The sequence below is a fragment of the Orbicella faveolata genome, unplaced genomic scaffold, assembly GCF_042242905.1.
Source record: "Orbicella faveolata isolate gen_17 unplaced genomic scaffold, um_ofav_v1 contig_1, whole genome shotgun sequence".
Taxonomy (NCBI): Eukaryota; Metazoa; Cnidaria; class Anthozoa; order Scleractinia; family Merulinidae; genus Orbicella; species Orbicella faveolata.
The window spans coordinates 34,495,534-34,518,819 of NW_028301536.1; the positions used below are offsets into that span (position 1 = coordinate 34,495,534).

Consider the following 23,286-nt stretch of genomic DNA (forward strand, 5'->3'; position numbering starts at 1 on the left):
ATTCAGTCATATGCATCCGATCAAGCATTTATTTATATATATGTTTTTTTTCTTTTATTTGAAAGCTGTCAGTTAATTAAGGTCTACCAAGATTGCCAACCTGGCAGTAAGTCAGAGAAAAGTTAACATGATTAGCTACTTTGATTAGCGTGACAGTAGACAAGTTCAGTATTTTGCTTCACTATAAGTCTAAACGAAACACATTTCCTATTTTTTTTTAAACTGACATTCTTTTACGCAATGAAAAAGTTGCTCGGTACAAATGGGTATTCAGTACTAAGTGATGGCTTCAAAAGGTTTTTACTTGTAATTACTCCAGTTTAAAAACTATTTTTGTGGTTATGGTAGAAAAATATTTTAATATAAAAAAGGTTTTCAAATAAGCAGTCAGATGGCAAATATTTCAGAGAGCTCCCTCGCTATCCGCGACGTTTGGTACATCTGCATCTTTTTCTTGCACACCGCGGCCTGCAATAAGTGCCCCTCAGTTCACAGGTTTTGGCACTGGGGGAGCAACTCAGAGAACAGCCACCTCTGAACAAGAGCTCCTGCAGAAGGTTCCCCAGCAGTTCATGGCACAGTTCCCTCCTGGATAAGACAGTAGGCACGGTTTTGCAGTGCAGATCACAGGCTTGCAGTTCCCACGAATACAAGTCATCGTGCACTTTTCCTCTGCGTAACATCTTAACTGACATTTTCCTTAAAAATTAAAGTATTGAAAGTGAGGCTGTCATAAGATTTAAGGATACAAAAGTAACTTATCCATGTAGACGGATGACTGACGTTCAAGAACTGATGTATGTCTAGGTACGCCTCAACTTGTGTACATTCACATTCTCTATCCCGTCTCGACAAACTTTCGTATCATTAAACGGGCAGTCGACACATTCAATTGTTGCTTGCGGATGGAGCAAGTCCATTTCTGGGCGTTAAAGCGAGGATTTGAGCTAAGTAGGAGTTGGAATGACGTCGGCCAGCAAATAAGGCCTTTGAAAACATGACAACCTTTCCAGGTCTTTTACCGACGATCCTGGTTCTCTCTTCTGAACACCGCGGTGGAAAATCAAAGACATGAATAAGACAACAAAGAATAGTGGATGTTTCAAAAGATAGGTGCAAGCTTTCTTTGATCTATAAAATGATTTCTTCACCTGACTCCTAAACGCGAGCTTCTGTTTTTACTTTTGCACGATTTAAAAGATCATTTAACAAGACCTGGTGTACTTTCTGCCCTTAAACCGATTAAGTGTAACCATGTTTCTGCCACCGTATTCTTCGTTTAAAAGCACAAAGGACTTTTATTTCCTTTTTGCCTTGTACTATAACGTACTATGTAAGGTACCGAAAAACGTGTGACAAGTATCTTTAAATAAAAGTTCCCCTTTTCCCAAAAACATTTGAAAGTAAAAACTGAAATGATGAAAAATTATTTTAAAAAGAAGCCTCCTTTACCTTTATTGCAGTTTTGCACACAGGAAGTGTCATTGGGACGTCTCGGACATGTGAGCCTGCAACCACCTTGTGGTCTAGCGCACTTCTAAAAGGGATTGGATGGATTACGCGGAGTAGTTGGCTGAGGATTTGTTGGTGGTACTGTGGTAAGTGCCGTGCTGGGTGGTCTGATAGTTTTGCACGGTCCAACTGTACATCTCAAGTTGCAGGTTGTCGAGTTTGAGGGACACTTTAAAGTGCATCTTCCACCCCTGCAACTTGCTTTACAGTGCTCCCCTTTGCAGTCCATTTCGCACCCTCCACGAGTGCACGACAAATCGCATATTTTCGCGGTACACAGAATGGGCTTCCAGCTTCCTCCAGCACATGTCATATCACATCTGTCAGACGAATGGCAGCTTAAGGGGCAACTACCACCGGTGCAAATCTGCTCGCACTGATTGTAGTTGGAGCTTCTTGGACAGGTTAATTTGCAGCCACCCTGTACACATCTTTGAATGTGCGGACCAAGCGGTAGGGTGGGCTGAATTGTAAGTGTTTTTGGTTTGATAGTTTTGCAGGGCCCACCTGTGCATCTAAGAACACAGGTTTTCGCGTTTGGAGGACATTTCAGCGTGCATCTTCCACCCGTACAACTGAACTTACAGTGTTCTCCTCTTCAGTCCATCTCGCATCCTCCACCAGCACACGACAAATCACAGGTTTTCGAAGTACACAGAATGGGCTTGCAATTCCTTCTGGTGCACATGATGTTACACATATCGGTCGAATGGCAAGTCGCGGGACAGTTACCACCAGTACAAGTGGCTTTACAAAGTTCTCCTCTGCAGTTTATCGCGCAGCCTCCACCAGTGCAGGACAAACCGCAGGTTGTTGAGTCACACATAATAGGTTTGCAGTTTCCTCCGGTGCAACTCATGTCACATATGCCAGATGCATGACAGGTTAAAGGACATCTACCACCAAGGCAAACCTGATTGCATCGATAGTAGTAGGAGCTTCTTGGACATGTACAACCAGCAACTGGATAGCATGTCTGAGAGTGAAAAGTGAGGGCTGTAGTTTCTGTAGATGGTGTTGGTCGAACAGTATTGCACGGTCCAACGGTACATCTCAGGTTGCATGTTTTTGCGTTTGCGGAGCACTTAAGAATACATCTACCACCAGTACAACTCGCTTTGCAATGCTCTCCTTTGCGGTCCATTTCACAACCTCCAATAGTGCACGACAAATCGCACGTCCTTGTGGTGCACAGAATAGGCTTGCAACTTCCTCCTGTGCAGGAGAAGTGGCACTTTTGGGCGGCATGACATATCAGGTTGCAGTTTCCTCTGGTACAAATCTGCTTGCATGAATTATATAAAGGGCTCCTTGGGCAGGTTAATTTACATTCACGCGCAACACACCTTTGCGTCTGTAAAGAAACTGTTGGTTGGAAGTTGCACGAGACAACAACAAGGAGCATCGCAGAAAACCTACCGGGAGTGTTCCAACTCATCCTTGACCTCAATTTTAAATCTAAAATAAATAAAAATTTTTACAAAATGCAAATTGAGGAACGAAAAGAAAGATTGATTGATAAAGACTCGTTATAAATGAAATATCAAGACCAGTTCTTCGTGTCTGTCTTCAAAGGAGGCCTTTTTGGCGCTTTTTCACTAAAATAAAAGGGTAGTCGCGTTCAACTGCTACTAACGCTACCTACAGAGAAATGGAAATTACAACTAACTCCTTATGAAGTGGATATTCTCATCAATTAAAATGATATAAATAGCAACTCTATAATAACCATTTATACCACAAAAGATAAAAGTTTTAATGATGAGCCATGCAAATTCTTAAAGAATTTCAATTACCTAATTAGGAAAAAAAAGACAGTAGAAAGGGAAACGGACATCAAATGTGAATACTCCAGTCGCACTACTCTATTACATCCTTACAAGTCACAATTTTCAATTCTCACTGTTCTTATAAAAGCAGAAAAAACCTAGTGGCTTTTTCTTTTTTCATTGTTAATTATCACATTTTAAATTTTGCGCCCTAAGTTTTCACGCGCCTAGCCCGCACGAAAGACATTTGCAAAATTACAAGAGGGAGTGGTAACCGACAGTAGGGTCGGGACGCCCGGCATACCGGCTGTCATTCAGATAAATCTTCCTCCCACTGGATCAGTTGGTAACTTCTACACGTGTTATATATATAATAGCAACGTTGACTGACCCGAGAATACGTATTTTAGCGACTTGCCTAAATTTAAAACAACAAATTAAAGATACTAATGCAAAATCAAAATCCTGAGGCTTAGTGGTTATACTCGCGTAAGCTTGAATTGAAACAGTCTTATCAAAAAAAAAGTATATCGATATCACGATTATATTCAATGTGGTCATGTGATATTAAGTTTTTGGTTTGTTTCTTCACCCGTCGTGAGAAAATTATTGGATAAGTTGTTCTCGCCAGATGAATATCAATAGGTATATGAAGTAATCAAAGATGATTATACCTGTCCTAATGATTTTTTTTATCAATGGCCGGTGGACGAGGCAAATAATTGGTTTTCCAAAGAAAAACTTCTCTGACGAAAGCCCAGCATTTAAATATTTTGTTTTGTCTAGCAAACTGAGCATTAGAAAGCACAATTGAAAAATAGAAGTACCTTATTTTACACTGCTTGCTTCATTCACTACCTTTTTTAACAGTTGTTTTTACAGCCACGAGTGTGTTAGCCTTAGGTGGCGGTAACTGAGAAATGTGAAAACTCAGTTGACTTTCCTCGGGCAGAAAGTTTTATAATTCCTCTATGCTTAACCTCGAACCCTTATATGAACTTTTACGGCCCCCATTGGCCGTTCCTTGAAGTGGGATATGGAGTTTCTAGATCGGGCCCTGATAAAACATGAAGTACTTTATATTAAAGTCAACGACAGTCAGTCTGAATACTTGAAAAAAGTTCAGCTTGTCACGAAAATTATTAATTAGCAGAAAATCAGGGCAAGAAGATCAGATTCGCACCTAGCTGATGTTGAACACACTTTGTTTAGTTTAAATCAATTATCGTCACTTATTTCCTGTCCAATTGCAAGGCCGCAAAAAGAAGAAAAAAAAACAGATATCGATCTCCCTGGATAAAAGTGTAAGTGCAATACTCTGAATATTTATTTAAAGCGTGTTTTATCCGAAGGCGTTGTTTTATCGCATTGCATTCTCTTGTCTTTCGATCCAGGATGAAAATTGATTATGGAACTGATAATTCTGCTACTTTTTGTAAAATCCTTTTATAAGCAATTCCATCGGATTTTTAGTCTCTCTTATTGACACAGAGCCAGCCGTTTTCATGTCAATATAGTACATGTGAAATGGATTACAATTTTGATTGCGGCTGACATTGCCATGTGCAAGCGAGGGAATATTGAAATACTTCCGAGCAACTTGAATCACGTTGCACTAATAGTAAAATCCAAGTATTGACATCTTGTAGACGAGATACTGACTGTATTGGTCAAAGATGCATGGTTCAGCCAATCTAGGTAGATACAACTGTTTTGCGACTTTTGTTCTGAACAAACTTTGCCGGCTGGAGGACCCTGGAGTCAATATAGGAGTGTCCACAATAGGGTTCTCAAATCCCACTTTCCCGCCCATTTTTCACTGTTAATCCCGCCATCCCACCCTTTTTTGTCTGGAAATCCCGATCCCGCCTACTTTTCAAAGACGTTTCTGCGTTAATTATTAATTTTTTAAATTAATAATTAATTTGATTATTAACACAGAAACTTTGTAAAAATAGATATCGCATAAAAGATCACAAAAAGATTCAATAGATAGCAGATAAGTAAGCACAAATGATTATAACGTTTCTTTCTGTAAACTGTTTACTGTTTTGTTTTCTTTTGTCTACGTATCAGTGACAGAAAATGACTTTTCATTACCATATTCAAGGATGGCCCGTAAACACACCTGACGGTTTCTTTCAAAGCTTTCAGCATCTTCACTTTCCTTGAAATCTGGTTTCAGAACTTTTCTTTCCGAATGAAGGCATTCCCGCTCGCACATGTATGGCGACGCAATTTATAATGTCTCATACTTCGTTCGGTAAATCACTATCACCGCCATCCAATGTGGCCATCCTGGCTAAGACAAGCGCTCTAGAAAAGGTTGAAAGACTAGAGAAACTAGAAAGGACCGGGGGGCGGGGGAGGAGGTCAAGATTACATTTGCAAGCGTCGAAGATGTGGGAAATGGGTAGATGTCATTGATGTTAGAGGATCGCAATAGGACTCAAGACTTCATACAGTCTCATGATACTAACTTAGTCAAGCGATAATGGATGCGTTTGACCTAACCTGACAGGGTACAGAGCCGTTGCTACTCATTACTTGAAACCTGACACAGCTGTACGCACAAAAGGTTCATTTCTGCCCAACTTGCGGCTTTTGCGCTGGTCAATTTATGAGGTCACGTAAGAATTGAAATCCCGCATCCCGCTCTGTTCCCCCTGCGAATCCCGCATCCCAACCCTATATAAACACGAAATCCCGCTCCCACTCGTAATTGTAATTCCCGCTTCCTGCCCCCCCTGTTTTCAGCTCAAATCCCGAATATCACGGCGAAAAAAAGCCAAATCCCGCATCCCGCCAAACCTATTGGGGACCCTCATATAGCGCTGTTCATGATCATGGTATTTAGTGAAAAGAGTGAAACCTGAACAATCTACTATTTCAGTGATAATGATTGAGTTTTTTGATCGAGTTGAAAGCACGTGAAGTAGTCAATATGGAACTCTGCGGTAATGGTCTTATATTCACTTATTTCCTGTGACAATTAAAAGAGTTGGAAAGATCTCATAAAGATTTTGGCTAAGATTTTCTCTTAAAAAAACCAAAGCCAAAAAAGGTGTTTGTAACTTTATTTGGCATGGGTATTGTTTAACGTCCCATACCATATCACGGGGCATCCACTATCTCAATATTTTAGTGAAAGACAAAAATGTAATAAATAATAACAAAAGAAAGAGATTAAATTGCGGTTTTCATTAGCTAAGGAAGCATAATGGGAGCCCAAGAAATTTGGCAAAAACCTGAGCATTCACAACGATTCAAGCACATGTACAACGCAAAACCAGCAATTAAAGTGTTTAGATCCAAATCATCTGGTCACGTTTTCGGGGTTTATGCACTGTCCCATATCACTGCAATTGTTGTACTTGCAGCGGTCATGCTTGCTTGCTAGTGAAGCTAAGAGCGAGTTGAAGGCCTACTCTGAAGATCATGAAACTGAATTAAGTCTTACCTGGAAAGTGAATTTTATCAGGTTACCAAACAACACGGGTCATTTACAAGGAAATACACGCGGACATGCTCTGGGTGCATGCTTCAGAAATGTTCTTCTGGTTGAATTTATCTGTGAGCCAATATTAAAGGACTGCTCAGAAGGTGCTATTGTATCAAAGTGGACTTGGGGAGAGCAAATTCGTGCAATGCCAACGGTCAGCCTCGCATCAAGGCATAGCTAGTCCCGTCAAGAACAGATCAGAGCAGTGGCCTCCAAGGTTGTGTAATACTAGACAAGTGGTAACGTTTAATTAAGCCGTCTATTGATCAAAACTGCAATCATAACAAACGGGCTCAAGAAAAAAAATTACCTTCTCAATGACACTACTCAACTTAAAGTATCGAGAAAAATAAGAATTGGAATACATTAACAGTCAACTGTTAGAGGTCAGTTTATTGTGCGAGATCTCACCATCAGCGACTTTAAAACTACCTAAGCTTTTGCTACTGAAACTATATCTCAAAAACCGTCAATGTATTTATAGTTCGTGCAGTCAGCAATAGCACCTTGAAAAACAACTTGAATTTAAAGCTACGTTTAAGCTGAAAAATGCTGCTAGTTTTTAAAATGCGAGTAAATGCGAATATCATAAAACGTTTGATGAAATGATTTGATTAAACGCTTGATAAGCTAAAACGAATTATCAAAAATCATAAGCCTTTCGTTCTGGTTTCTTCCCCATACAAAATTGTTGATTAGTACTATACTAATATAGCTGCCTGTCTGAATGTAAGTTCCAGGAGGGGAGGGGAGCGGGTGGACACGAGCTGTAATTGTTGAAGTAAGCAGCATGAGTAATCCATTATTAGAATTATTAGAACAAGTAATTAATGTTACCTGAAATACAGAAAATAAGAACCGTGTAACAGTTTTTTCCTGTAGGTTTAAGCGATCCCAGGTAACAAAATAACTAAGTTGTAGATCTGTGTATTATTTTAAATTCACTTTTTTTCCGACAACCACTAATAAATCGGTAAAGTTTGAATCCATGACTATTCTCCTGATTGCATTTCTTTGATTGACCAAATCTCGTGACGTAAACCTTCTGATCTAAGATCACTTGATGATGTGTACGCCGGGTTGGTAAATGAAGCAAGGAAGACCAAGTCTGGTTTAGTCTCCTTTCCAGCTTGTGAAGCGGCCTGTTCTTTAGGACTCTGTTGACGATCTTTACGTCGGCCTTGAAGAAAACAGATGAGCAGAGCGATTGCTGCGACGACTGCGAACATGGCTGCAGCTGAAACAGCAGCGAAAATATACCATGGCACACGTGTGCTATTGGATATCTCTTCGTCTGTAAATCAAGAAACAGCTTTATTAGTGCGTTTAATTGAAATTGAAGAGGCCGTTGGCTACAGAAGTTCTTGCGCTTCTAGCCCTAGTATCTGTCTATAATATCACCATTATAGCCCTATTGAATTAAGTCCTGGACGGTCTTGTATTTAATACCAACAAAACGAAATGCTGAGGTCGGCAAAGTTGACAGCAAGACAGTTCACCATGAAGGATACACAGGAAGAGCGAGAACTCAGTAGCTGTCCGGTCGGCAATTTTTACAGTGCTAGAAAATGAGGCAAGTAATGTAATCATCATTGCACTTTTCTATCACTGACAGTAACAAGATAAGTCTGATCATACAGATGTTTGCATTCTAGCTAAGTAGATTGTAAACGTGAAGGTGAGCTGATATTTGATTTACAGAAAAAAAAAACATCTTAGGGTTACGGTTAGTTTCTAAAAGAAACAGTAGTGTTGCAACGGCTGGTAAGTGAAACTCTTGGCGAAGTTTTATAGGTGATGAAGGGGAGTGCAGTAAAAGATTTACACTTCTAATGCACGAGCCTACAAGTGTAATTTGAACTGAGAATTTTTCAAATACGAGGTTTTGTTTAAATCCCTAATTGCTCTTAGACTATGTTTACACTTGGTGCCCGAGCACGTTCCCCTGGTATGATTCTAGCTGGACACTAAGGTGAAGACAATTGTTACCCAAAGTACTTACACCAGAATTCGCCCAATAGATGGTACTTGGGTACTTGGAGTACACATGTCTGAACGCAAGACTATTTTGTGCCGGTGCCCAGGCACCAGTGCTGGGGCACCAAGTGTAAACTCAGCCTTGCATTTATACGATTACTCGTTCATAACTGAGGAAGTTACGAACGCGCGCGCGTTGACTGGCACCGTAATGCAATTAATAACAACGATAAATTGGCCTGCTCTCAGCCAATCACAAAGAAGTAATTTTCTCAGTCGTGTAATAATCAACTAAATATAAGTTGATAAAGGTAAACTTACTCCTGTAGCGAGTTTGAAGGGAACTGACTACCTACTCAACATTTTACTCTTTAGAAATACTAACCTTTTGACTTACAGCTTGGTTTAGAGCCATTCCACTGTCCTTGGTTACACTGAATGACAGCAGGACCGTTAAGAAGGAACCCTTTATCACAGTAGAATTGGTAGACCATTCCTCCATCTTCAGAATCGTTTCTTTGCATTAAGCCATTCTGCAGTGTGCTGCCAATTGGTATACAGCCTGCAAGAAATTGTAATTGCGGAAAAAGTATTCAGTGTTTGTTTTTATGATTTCCCTAATTCGATGTTTAACAGTGGTAAAAATGCAGTCAATATGGCAAAGTGACATTCTAACGTGTGTTGTCAACGCACTTAAATAACAAGGGGCCTTTTCATCTGTGATGATATCACCAGTTTTGGACGGACCTACTCGGACTTACTCGCCTTAGGTCCCACTTAAGGATGGGCCTACTCACCTGCTGTTTCCGTTTCATTAACAACTGCAATGAAAGATTCCACAGCCTGCTTAGAGGCCATTCCAATGCTGACTTTTCCGGTGGTGAAAATATCAAAAAGACATTGCTTGTTATCAGCACACGCGTCACGAGCCTGCTTGCCCAGCGTTACATTATCAAATACCAAGTCATCCTTGTCCAAAAATATCGGCACGTACCCAGCATCAAAATAAGTCGAGTGATCCTCGCCTTCTTCGTAAATGAATAACGAATCATTAACAGATGTAGCCCCTATGAGAAGAATAAAAATGTCATTTAGAAAGTTTTGGAGAAACAAAAAAAAATTAGCATTCACTGAGTGACACCTGGGAATGATAGGGTATCGGCAATTACGCTGACTATTGCTCGGAAAACTCAGCAAGCATCACTGAAGAGTACATCGGGTATTCACGTACACTAGTCACGTACACTTTTGTAAATACCCCTTGGATGACTAACCGTAATCATTTAAACTAACTTAATCCAATTGTTTGAACCCAGTTGTGCTTTTTCAGTATGCTTGCAAAATATACATTTGAAAATACTAAATGAGCCTAATAGGCCTCCAAAGCGTGCCGCTAGCAGGTACCATTAGGTATTACAGGACACAAATTCGGCCCTAAACCCTGCCATATCAGATTAGTGACTTGATATCGCGGGAGATCAGGACAGCAGACATAGATCTGTTGGGCGGGCTAATTGTGAATTTCGTAACGTCGATGATCGTTAAAATTACTTCTGCTGGTTTACAAAGCTACTTGATTGATTTACTTTAGTACCGGAAGCATGCCAAACTCTTTAAAACTCCTGTTACAACAAATATCTAAAACTAAATGTTACGAAGACAGGGCTTTTCCCACGTGTGCCCCTAGATTGTGAAACAGTATTTCTTCAGACATTCGGAAATCGAACAGTGTTTGTGCATTTAAAGGTAAATTCTTGCTGTTTAGGCTGCTGTATCTACTGCTGGAGGGCCGGGTTCGACTTTGGTGCTGGGGCACACCAGGGCTGCTAAATTTTGCTTTCAAGACAGAACCCTCCTTAATTTGTTGGCCGTTCATAATAAGGTTATTTTCTGTAGCTCACTGATGCTTATTGCCCCGGGAATTTTCCCGTGTAGTTTTTCAATGTCTTTAATTCTTGATGAGCCCTAGAGTACCTATAAACCTTTAAAGCCAAGCTAAAAACTCACCTTTTCAGTCATGCATTTTTATCGTAGTTGTTTTTATTATTGTAAGTTTACTTTTAATTGTAATTAAAGCTTTTTAAAATCATTGTAAGTTTACTTTTAATTGTAATTTTAGCTTTTTAGCCTTTTTATTCCGTTTTTAATCCTGTCATGCGCATTTGAACATTTTGTGAAATTTTATAATAATAATAATAATTATTATTATTATTATTATTCTAATCATAACAATTGCAATTTCCTCAAATTTGATTGGTTCATAAACTGGTGTATTTTGCTCTAATTAATCTGCAAAGTTGTAATCGGACAGTGTAATGGGACAGTTGGCTGTAATCGGACACCTGTAATCGGACAGTTATGTGAGCCAATCATTTTAAGTCCTCTCCTTTAAATCCACCAATCACGACATTGATTACAGTCACTATAGTAACCAATTCAAGAGACTGACTGAAAAATTGTGGAGGTTTAGTTTCTAGTGACTGTTTTGAAAGAAACTTGTCAGCCATTTTGCAAGCTATTCCCATATTCTTAATTATGATATTTAAAAATGACTATTAAAAGCTATTTTTCAAATTGTGGGAAATTGTAATGGTTATGATTAATTGGTAACAGGACATTGTGTCGTCCAATTCAGTCTGTGATCATACTCGTGATTAACAAATCGGACTCCCGCTTCGCGGTCGTACGATTTTGTTAATCACTCGTATGATTACAGACCGAATTGGACTCCACTCAGTCCTATTACCATTATTTATTATTATTATTATTATTATTATTATTGTCATTATCATTATCATTATCACTATCACTATCACTATTACTATTACTATTACTATTACTATTACTATTATTATTATTATTATTATTATTACTATTACAACTGGTACTATTTCTGTTTTCATTCGTCACATTCTGATTGTTTCCGTCTGTTACGAGAAATATACCACCTCATGAACGCTTTAAGGTCTTTTTTTTTTTTCGCTCTCGTATCTTTCACATACAAGTAGCGAGAACACTATTAGTACATGAATCGTCTTGCTAAACTTACATAGCTGTCCAAAGTCGTAGTGAATTCTGCTATGGCTTGAATTGGTTTCCAGGAATTGTCCGTTAGGGAGCAGGAATTCTTTGTCTTGATCTCCGTCCCAGAATCCTAGAAGGCCACTTGTGTTTCCTGAAAAATTATAGGGCTTGAAAATTAACGAAAGAGGAAGATTCTGGGGGCATGGCTGCATGCATTTACTCCAGCCGGCTAAACATGTGTAGCTGTGAGAGTGTTGGATAGATGGTGGCAAGAAGTTTCTCAGTACATCACAGTTCACAGTATTTAAATTGAAGAACAAATGCACAGAATTCCAGACAGATAGTTGGTGAGGTTCTGTATCCATCTATAATTCGACTAATTCTTACACGGCGTGGCCATCTATTTCTCAAACTCATTAATAATTCATCAAGTTAAAACAAAGAAACTCACAACAGTGAAGGAGGTTTGGATGCCCGGTCTTATTTAGCATAGATTTTGACGATTTTACTTCCCCGTTTACTCCTTAGTTTTTGTTTCAATTGAGAAGATATATTAAACACTCGAAACAGTGTTTCATCGGCTATCCAAACACCTCGAATTTCGTCAAAAATACTCTGCTGCGCGTCGTATTTTCAACTCTCTTTTCAGTATTTGGATATCCCGGTGAAACACTGTCTCTCATAAAGAAATATTCAAGTGAAAGAAATATAGCAATAAAATGGGATACGCACCTTTAAACATTGGAGGTACCAGTAAAATCATTTGTAAAATTCCTTCAACTTCCTCAACCGTGACTGATATTCCAGAATCAAATATGGCAGAGTATTTAGGTGTGTTGTTGTATTTTAAAATAATGACGCCGTTAAAATCCATCATCAACTGTTCATCAAATTCCATCAGATTTCCATTCACCAACACTTCTATTTCGTTACGACCACTGATGTGGAGCTGAAAGGAAAAAAAGTCCTCTGACATTTATTTTTTCGTAGCTTTTGTTAAGTTAGCACATTACAATACTATTTAAACTTGATACGTAACATACCAAACACGAAAGACCGTGTTTGATCATATTTCCTAACCTCGAGAAGAGAGTTGAAAATACCACGTGCAGAGGAATATATTTGAAGAACTTCGAGGTGAAATGTGGTCAAACACTCTCTTGATGAGTGTTTGATATAATATTATCTTCTCAATCAAAACTAAAACTAGAAAAGAGGAAACGGCGAAATAAAATCGTAAAAAATATATATACTAATTAAGATCAGATATTCAACCATCAATGGCATGTCTTGATTTCCTTTGTTTAAACCTGATGAATTATTATTGAGTTTAAGAAAGAACAATCAAGAACATTCTTTAACGAAGTAAAGCACAAGTCAACGTAAGCACAGACAGAAAGAGTGATCAATTCAGCAATAAGTGGTAAAAATGGACAAGAGGGGGAAAATAGAGGTAAATGGGCAAGTGCTTTGCTTTCCGAGAATAGTAAGGCCATCATTTTCTCTTGGTAAATCTTATTGCTCCTAATAGCTAGCGTTAGTGATGTGCATGCACCAATAAACGAGCCGCATCTTCATGCAATATGCGACTCTCGCATCTGCGGGCTTCGCTACATAAAACTGGATATTTTCATAGCTTAATCTTAATCCTGGAGGGGAAGCAGGGATGGCGCAGAGGTGAGAGCGCTCGCCCATCCCCCCTCCGCCACTATCGTCGCCCGGGTTCGATTCCGGCCCGGTGCCATATGTGGGTTGAGTTTGTTGCTGGTTCTCGCCTTGCTCCAAAGGTTTTTCTCCGGGATCTCCGGTTTTCTTCAGCCTCCACAAAAAAAAGAACATCAAATTATTCGACCAGATTAGAGGACACGCATAAAAACCAGCTAGGCTGGCGGCTTCCTCTCTAAATATTGTAAATATTGTAAATTTTGCTACAATTGGGCTTATCAGCTATTCCAGTCCGAGAAAACGCACATTGCAGCAGCACCCGTCTCAGCTAAAATAAATTTTTGTTCCTGACTGGTTAATTTTGGTACAGTATGGTATGTTACCTGCACAACATCTGAGCCATTTTCCTTCATTGCGAACGCTTTATAAATTGTAGCACGGCTGTTGCTGCCATCTTCATTGATCAGAGGCTGCATTCGTCCTTGTAGTTGGAAATCAGAGCCCGCTACCTGGAGGATTTGGTACTCGCCGTATCCATTAAAGGTGTATTCCACTCCATCAAGTGTAATCATGTGAGGATCTCCGAATCCAGTGGCTATTTAACAAAAATGATATAACAAAAAAAAATCAGTGTTATATAGAGCGTCCAAGTTCATGGGTTCTACTCCTATTGGAGAAACGCAGGAGAAAGTAGTAGCTTGAGTAGCTTGTGTCGCTGATTTTTTGAGTGAGCGATACTTCGATCAACTGATAGATTGCTTGATTTCTTGACTGACTGTCCGACTGACTGACTGACTGACTGATTGACTGACTGACTGATTACTTGTTTGCTTGCTTGATTGTTTGCTTGCTTGCCTGCTTGCTTGCTTGCTTGCTTGCTTGACTGACTGACTGACTGATTGATTGATTGATTGATTGATTGATTGATTGATTGATTGATTGATTGATTGATTGCCTGATCGACCGACCGACCGGCCTAACGACAGAACGACCGAACGATAAAAATAAAAATATATATATTAAGCTTCACAACAATATTCCCTTAAATTTCACCCGGTTTTTCTTGATGGGACAAGTCATGTTTATGATAGTATACCTAGTCTTGGAGGTTCGTAATTGGAGCCATCATCTGAAGGTCTTTTTTCAAAGTACATTCCACAGTTGTCAGAAAACAGACAACAATCCAAATATGGCACAAGGTCATGAAAGAAATGAGAGAGGACTGGTACTCCCGCCTCAATATGAAAACGATCCAGTGATCCTCTGTTTGGCGAGCCAACCATCAAGTTTCCCTGACCAGTGTAGCAACATTGCTGTCCTGCACCTTGATTACTATGAATTCAAAATATATTCTGCTAGTGGGAAAGATCTTTTTATTCTGTTCTAGAATACACTACAATCCGCCTGTATAAAACCTGAAGTTCAGTTAAGCCAGTCAAGAGTACTAACTTCCTGTATAAGGAAGGATTTTTGCACAATCAACCTCTTTAATAAGTTACTGAGCTTCAAAGTCAAAGTCAAAGTCAAGTTCAAGGTCAATTTGTGTTGAGGAGAAGAGCAAATTGGTTCCAGGCAAACGAATGTTTTGTCAAGTGGTGCCAGTGGAGACCGTTTTTTTTTTTTTTTTTTTTTTTCGTAGTTGTTGTTTTCTGAGACGGTGGGTGGAGACTTTTAAGACTCACCCTTTGTAGCGTTCAGGAATGACAATGAAACGTGCAGGATATACATGTATAGCAGGTCCAAACATGTATCCCTTGAGGTGCATTACATGAAATAATGATAGCATTTGACTTAGAAATGATGTAGTTTTTGTTTTTCCAAACAGCCACCATCTTCATCCTTCATCTTGGTTCATTATTTTTACAAAAGGTCAGAAAACCACCACAATTCGTCCTAAAATAGTCAAAACCTATAAAGGAGGCTAATTTTCCGTTAGAAACTAAAATTTATTCTAAGAAAGAGAACATGCCTGCCAAAAAACTGTTGCTATGGGAACATCGGCTTCCTTAAACAGTGACAGGGACCAAATTAGTTTCCACTTTCAGCATACGTCACCGCGTTGAAGTTTCAAGCAGTTCTAAAGTTACGAGGGCTCAAAGTGGGTTTGGAAACTCAAATCAGCATGCCCCGTCTTGATGGGATTAAAAAATTCCCAGCATTAATAGGGGTATTCATGTACCACTTTCAAGCTTCCAAGGTGGTCCTAGTGTTGACCCATTTGCGCGGGCATTCCCTGAAATAGCTCTACCCGACAATTTGTTTTTGTTCAGCCTTTGTTATTGTTGTTTACCTGGGTGTGTTCGTCCTAAAGCAGTGCGTGGCTTTATAATGATAACGCACACAGTGTTCCTCAGCATCAGGATTGCAATATTCATCCATCGTGAATCGCCCACGATCCGCCATTGCTTGCACAAGGGTTTGTGGGCATGGAAGCAGGGAAGGGTCATCTGACACGATAGAAAAAGAAGAACAGATGAATTCACTTAAGACGGAAACGTTACGTTTTGCTAAATATCAAACATTTTCCTAAGATATTTCTGTGTTCCCGGGGGCCCCTCCACACTAGTTCTGCGTTTTAAGTGTCTCCATTTATGTTAAGGGCAAACGAACATAGAAAGTATTCCCGGACACAATTCACTTTTTTAAACGCTGTCAAAGCCCTGACCCTTAGCCCCCCCCCCCCCCCCCCCCCACCCCCGTTTAAATCTTGAAATCTACACAGAAGGTGTTATTTTGTGCGGTAAAAAACTAGAGCATCCTTCTTTCTCTTTCGGTGCTTTGTACGTGGATGTTCGGTTTTGTGTTGCCCATATTAAGAATATTAAGGAATAAGTGAAACAATAGGGCCATTTATACGAGAAAAACAAGCCATGGCTTACGTAAGACGCGAACTGAACCATTTATACGAGCGCGGTTTACCCGTGGTTGAATGCGAACTTTGTAAGTATGCACAGTAGTATCTTAAGCAACATCACTTCTTTATGGTCATACAAGCGGGTTTATAATCACGGTTATAGGGATTTGAAATTATGTGTTTCACCTAAATATATCTTTGGGTGAGGCTGATTTCTGTACCAGTGCTTGCATCGTTCTTTGCCAAACTCATAACTGATCCAGGAGAACAAATCGCTCCAGATCCACTCGGCCGGGGAATTACCGCTACTGTGTCCAGTTTTTTTCACCATCACTAGTGTAATGAAACGGCCGTCCCCAACAGCAGCCCTGAAAAATATTGATCTAAACCATGCTAAAAGAAACAAAAATTACGATGCAAATAAATTTTAAAAAACTGTGTCGATTTAAATCTTCAAGTAGTTATGTTCTCCGTTCATCTACCCTTACCTCCGTCGCACCGGCTTGAGAGAGCCAAGAAATATTGCATTTTGCATTTAATGTCGTTTTGTGCGTCGTCAACATTGTTTTTTTTTTTTCTCTCAAGTCTCCCATGCGGAAAGGTAGGGGGATGGAACTGCCCAAAATATTTGGCAGGGGTGTACGGTACCTTTCTTGACACCTCTACCCTGTTTCAGGCCAAAATCTTTGATTTTTCATGTCCTTTTTTATACCTGCCCAAAATCGATACCATATTTAATTTCAGACCGCCAACATCTATACGCGTCTCTAACGCGTACCTCAACCAACCAAGAATGCCTACTGTTTGCGTTTGAGAAGGGCGTCATATTTCTGATGTTTATGGCCAAATATATTAGTTTCACTAACAGACATCTGCAAATCTCATAAGGAGAGGAAATTTATATTTTTAGAATATGTCAACGTCACATGAAAACCGGCAGACTAACCTTAAATTTTTACTTACATAGCTTATAAAAGGGAGTGCCCCTTCCCTCCCCCTCCCCCTCCCCCTCCCCCTCCCCCTCCCGTCCAGGATAAGCTAACCTCGCAACAAATAGACACCAGTACTGACTAATTGAAGCCCCATTTCCAGCTTGACGAGCAAGCTACGTAATTTAGCATGGCTTCGTTTAACAGGGGCAACAACTTAAATATCTCACCCTTGACCTTTTCCTTTTGGTACAATAAACTGGCCCTCTCCTGTGTTAGCCTGCTCTGCCACCAAAGTAAACATACTGTCAAAAACCACGTCGCTAGTTCTCATGGAAAAACGTGCTAATTGGACAGACACTTTCTGATTTTCACTTCCAAGCTGACCTGGATCCCATGTGATCTGCAATCGATTCTGTTCTTGCCACATGTTTTCGAACAGCCTGACAACACGAGGCGTGAACCTTTTGATGTTTACTGCAAGAAATAACGACTTGGTGTAGTGTAAGAAGGTTACTCTTAGAGTTTTCAGCCTTCTCTTTCTATAGTAAGAACATACAGATTCTCTCTCTACAACCCCGCACCTTTGTCCCTGGATGGGATGTGAGCTTATACAGGCTACCCCAGTCAGGTAAGACGGACAATTCATTAGTGCCAAGGAACGCACCAAACCAACATCCTGCGAAGTCCAGCACCCCAACATGAAGTCATCAGCCATGTACAAGCTGCACACCATTGACTTACAGACTTAAGACTCTTGCTCAGCAAAGGAGCATATCCTTGCGTTTATATTTAGTCGTTTGTATCTATTTAGGGAATATGCATGACCCAAGAGCGTAAGGTGGGTGACACATTATGATCGTAGATTACTCTAGCCTTAATTTACTATAATCTTACCAATTGTAATAACTGCTTGAAAATCAAAACTCGTTCCCCCATTGACTGACATTTTAAGTCCCAACCTGCCTGTAACGTAAAGCATGGGCACGGTACAGGATGCCCGGATATTGCTAATATAACTTCCGTTGCTTCTTTTCCCGCCAGCAAATTCACAGACGATTACATCCGATGGTTGGTAGCAGGGTCCAGCTATAAAAAGGTTATCACCACCAAGCATAATTCCAGTACGAGGTGAAACCACGAGCGAACCTAGAAAAATGATTAAGTAGTCTCTGCCAATGTTGTTTCAATTATTTTAAAACGAGTCATTCTCGCTGACCTAAGCCTAGTCAGGCAAGACGAAGCATGAAATGAGTGTTCTCGGCTAAATACGATTCGGCTTCCATAATCTTCTTTCATTGACATGTAGAAGTGGAGGTCCATACCCCTGATAGCTAAACTTTAGTATCGTCTGAGCGAACAAAACTGTTGCGTTTGTTCACCCATAATTCAATTGAATCATTCTGCGTTCTTTTGTCGAGGATTGAAAGCCATTCTGTTATTGTGTTGTTATAATTTTGGTTAAATTAGGTGCTGTTTGGATGAATTCAGAGCATACTGAAAGAATAGCTCTTACCTTTCGTGTTGCAGCCACCAGCCTCGATTTTCGCACTGTCGATACGGAACATCCACCGACCGGGATTTCCCACATTAGACTGTGTAGGTAGGTTAATAACTTGATGAGTACGAGACCCAGGGATACTAAAAAATCGTCTACCGTCACCAGCGTTAAAGCCCGCCTGTCAAAAAAGGGCCACTCATCAATTAATACATGATTGACTAATTGACGGTTGGTTGGTAGAACGGTCAGTCCATCGATCAGGCTATAGGTCGCTTGGTCGGTGAGTCGATCATTTGTTTGGTTGATCGGTCTGTCAGTGAGTCGATGATCGGTTGGAATTGGGTGGTCAATCTAATTTGTTCAATGGCCGGTCGAATTGGGTCCGGTCGTTCGGCCGCTTGGTTGGTTGATCAGGCAGTTGGGTTGTCGATCGTCGTTTGATCGTTGGGTTGGCTGGCAGTGTTCCTGATTACGCGTTCCTGCTACTAAGATCACCCCTTTCTCAAACTTTCAAAGGTTGTGTAAGTCTGCACTAGCACCAAAGCGCCTCACGACCCTATGGTTCTAAACTGACAACATCAACCAACTGACCAACTAACCAACCAAACCAAACGATCAAGTGAGCCACGGGCTGAACGTGTCTCGATTCAACCGGCCGAAGGACAAAACTTGGCAATCATAATGATAGGGAACCTTACCATCCCCCGCGAGCTACAGAGCAATTTGACTGTACCTGTGCCGGGGTACCTCCGAGTCCAGTTTCATTTCCTGAGCTGGCCGTACCAGTTGTCCAAGTGATTTTGTTGTAATTAAAAGTTACAAAAGAATGCCTTCCATTCGAAATTAGGACCGCCTGGAAAGTGTTCCTCTGAAATTTAAAGAAGGAGAACTGTTTTAACGACTCGAGTAAAATGGTATAACAAATCATGATTGTTTTCGACCCTTAAGGAAACTAGTCATGTTTTATTTAACAGGGATTATCTTGCAAAAAATGAACTTACTGGGCCAACATCCAGCCATCTTGGCTTCTCAATAACACATGTATCTATTAATATTGCTGAGACAGACTACTTGAATAAATGGAGATACATAACGTATATAGCTTAGTCGGCTTACCTTACTTGTATAATTCCCACTAGCGCCATAGAAAGCCACATCGTGCCACGTGGCTATTAATAACCAGGTGGCTTTGAACTTTCTTTGGTCCACAAATGTAGCAGTCACATCGTTAGTTGCTTGCTGCAGGAGGTTAAGATCTGTGGTCTCTCTGTAGAACACATCTCCTCCTTTTCGTGTGTCAACGTCGGCCCAAAATGGCGCCACTAGCCGACGATTATCGCCTAGAGGAAAAGCATCTGGTGTGTATTGTGAGACTTGCACCAGGAAAGAAATAACACCATTGGTGTTGACCTGCAATTTCAATAAACACCAGGAAGAAATATGATATAGCACATCATCAAGTTGTAACAACATTAACATTAAGCAGGAGGCATTCGTCCTAATCGGACGGTGGTGGGAGGAGGGGGCGCTGAAATACACCGCGTAAAGTTAAAGTTCCGTAGTACTAAGATTAGACGAATTATGCCTTTCTTGGTATACACACTTGCCTGAGGGCTCGTTTCATTTAACAAATAAAGAAGCCTAAGCCGTGTATTACACTGTAATAAAACATGACAGGCATTTGAGAACACGAGGGAAATATACATTTCTCGAGTGTTCTCAATTGTCCAGAGTGTTTTATCACAGTGTAATACACGGCTTAGGCTTCGTCATTTGCTTTATGATATAGAGGTAATGTGGCGAAAAACAATGAAACTCGCTTTTTCTATGTTTATACTCTGATAAAACGTGGGTTTTGACCAATCAGAGCGCGCGCAGGGTCCTATCTATATAATAAAGACCGATAAAGTGCAAGTAACTCGTGGGATATTCCTTGGTATGCCACTCGAAAGCGTTGCATAACTAGTATTAACCCGGCGTCTAATCCATCTCAACATTATTTGGGAAGTTACGTAACGCAACTCTTGTCCCGAGGGCTTCTGAATTGGAAGGGCGCGTGATTGAATGCACCTCGCGTTTTGCGTGACATATAAGATAACGACAGCGAGAACATTGAAGCGTGTCACCTTTGTTCCGTTTCCATGGCAACTCAGGTTTGACAGTCTGTTCCACACAAACTGAGAGTTTTGCCGATAATCATGGTCTCTTCATATGACCCTGGTATAAACTGAACCGGCCCAGTAAGTGGGACAAATGTTGTTTTCTGTTCACGATATGGGAAATTCGGTTACCGAGATGTGAAAAAGGCACAAGCCAAGTTTGGACACAAAATTTAAGAAGGAAGACAAAAAAGCTTCCTAGTAAAATTTCATTTTCACGCCAAAACAAGACTATTGGATTGGTCCCAGCAAGCTGGCTGGAGCGTTCATATGGAAATCATTTTCCGCTCGTCTGCCGAGATCTCAGTCGCAGCCTGAAACCGAGAGCTTGATAATCGGTCTCCTCATACCGTCTTCTCTTACCAAAGAATCGATTTTACTTGACAAAACTAGATCTCGGAAGCCTTGCAAGCCCCGTTGACTGGTCTTATATCCCATTATCTGGGCTCATGTCAAGAGGCATAATATTTAACTTGTTGAGTCAGTTATCCGAGTTGAAGGTTTTGAAATTGCAATGGTCATTTCAGCCAGCGAGAGAGACTCTCATGATGTACTGGCGTGATGGACACATGGCAGCTGCAACCCTTTTGGCAGCTTTGCAGCGTTAAGTTTCGAGAAGTTATTTTGGTGATAAGGAAGAGGGCACTTTTTTCTTCTTTTTTTATCATCGACAACCCCGTCCAACGGCAACAACGTTGAACATGGTCATTGTACTTCATAATCATGATTTGAAATCAACAGTACGGTACCCAAAAGAATCTAATGCATCTTTCTGCCACAAGTATTCAAGTCTCATGAAATTTAACCCCGTTCTTCCACCGGCGGAAGTCATAGCAGAGGATTTTAACTGAAATACATTAAAAACCCAGGAACAATGTTCTGTTCGCACATATTTTAACTTGAAGCTCCCACGTCATGCATTACAAAAAAGGAATGTGTTAAGAAGTTCTAGATATAAATCCTTCTGACTTGATATATGTATCTTAACACACTCGTTTCAATAATGTTTTTTTGATCTATGTGAACGTCATGTAATTTGTTTGTTTAGTTCACCGCATCAAAATTGTTTCGTTCGGGAAAGAACGTGCGTTATTTTGAGCTCGCGCGTGCTTAAGAGGCCCTGCGCCTAAGAAACGACCTATGATTTCCGGCTAAAAAATAAAATCGGCTGATTTTTATCTCCCAAGCAGAGGTTACCGAATACTATTTAAAAATGAATATCTTTTGTTTCAGTTTCGCTTTAAACCAAAAATATTGAGCCGCAAACTTTTCCCGTCTGATAGCAACAAAATCAGGCCGAAAATAAGCCTCCGCGAAAAACTGTTCAGAAATTACTATCGCAACGCAAAATAATGAGAAAACTACACAGTGTTGAAGGGCCTCGTAGGGCCTCTTAAATATGCATGAATCATCGCTGTTAACGTATTTTCATATTCTATCAGTCTTTCGCAATCAGCGTCCTTGTAACAGTTACCAGAGATTTTAGCTGTAGTTTCGTTTTGCTGTAACTCTCTTGAGCCACCGGGTAAGTGTTAGCCAACAGGCGTCGAACTGCTTATGTTTCTTTCGTTTAGTTTCTTGTTACGTTTGGTCATGCCTTTGTATATGTTTCTAGGTTTCGAAGTAATATCCGACGAATGGAATTAATTTGTTGTGACTAAAGCGTCGACTGATACTTTGATAACGGTAAATTGTACAGCGAGCGAAACAAAAATGTTGTTGAGTTGTCCTTCCACAGAATTACTGCTTTCAAATGAAAGTTACAAGATGCCCCGTTCTTGATTCGCACAAGTTTCCGGGCTGATCTAGCTGGGGTGAAAGCTCGTGTCTGAGGGTATTGAGCTACATTGCTCAGTTCGAATCGCGGACATTTTCCACGCCAACGGGTACAGACGTTGTTTATAATAAGTGCTGGCTGCCCTTACTTTTTCGATGCCAACTTACGGTACACGTATAGTAAAATAAAGATTGTCTACTTACAAAGAGGGAATTGTGATTCTGGTCAAAAAAAGGAAATTGAATCGAAATCGGCACTGTCCCAGAGCTCTGGTCGTCATTTTGTGGAAGAACCTGATCGCCTTCACTCTGTCCAAACGGATAAAAATTCGGAAGTACTGCAGCCTCCGAAGTTAGGATTTCATCACAGGCGAGAAACAGAAGCGGCGAAAGTATCACAACAATCTTCATGTTTAGCCAGAGTGTGTTGTGATCTGCGTGAAATCTGAATTTAGCATGGTCAGGGGTCGCCTGAATTCCATCGAAATGTAATTGTACCCATGATTCGTATCCCGCGAGTAGACAGTTTATTGACAAGATACTTTCATTGAATAATGATCTTGTGACCCGAGACATGGATCAACGGAGGGGGATTAGAAAATGGAATTATTTTCCACT

General features: G+C 40.4%; 1 protein-coding gene and 1 pseudogene across 2 annotated transcripts; both read right to left on the reverse strand.

Annotated features, from left to right (window-relative positions):
* Nucleotides 1-11: 11 nt before the first annotated feature.
* Nucleotides 12-3,062, reverse strand: LOC149118861 (uncharacterized; annotated as a pseudogene). The gene is made up of 2 exons (XR_016202082.1): nucleotides 1,453-3,062; nucleotides 12-699 (listed from the first exon to the last, which is right to left on the reverse strand). The product of XR_016202082.1 is annotated as an uncharacterized LOC149118861 (transcript).
* Nucleotides 3,063-7,149: 4,087 nt separating this feature from the next.
* On the reverse strand, nucleotides 7,150-23,156 carry LOC110047074 (sushi domain-containing protein 2-like). Its single transcript, XM_089273709.1, has 15 exons — nucleotides 22,873-23,156; nucleotides 19,850-20,143; nucleotides 19,467-19,601; nucleotides 18,749-18,911; nucleotides 18,130-18,381; nucleotides 17,463-17,709; nucleotides 16,490-16,671; nucleotides 15,740-15,896; nucleotides 14,546-14,781; nucleotides 13,833-14,044; nucleotides 12,517-12,733; nucleotides 11,810-11,935; nucleotides 9,558-9,827; nucleotides 9,146-9,322; nucleotides 7,150-8,077 (listed from the first exon to the last, which is right to left on the reverse strand). The coding sequence occupies exons 1-15, from the start codon at nucleotides 23,077-23,079 to the stop codon at nucleotides 7,776-7,778; spliced, it is 3,177 nt and encodes a 1,058-aa protein (XP_089129835.1). The 5' UTR covers nucleotides 23,080-23,156; the 3' UTR covers nucleotides 7,150-7,775.
* Between the last annotated feature and the right edge of the window lie 130 nt (nucleotides 23,157-23,286).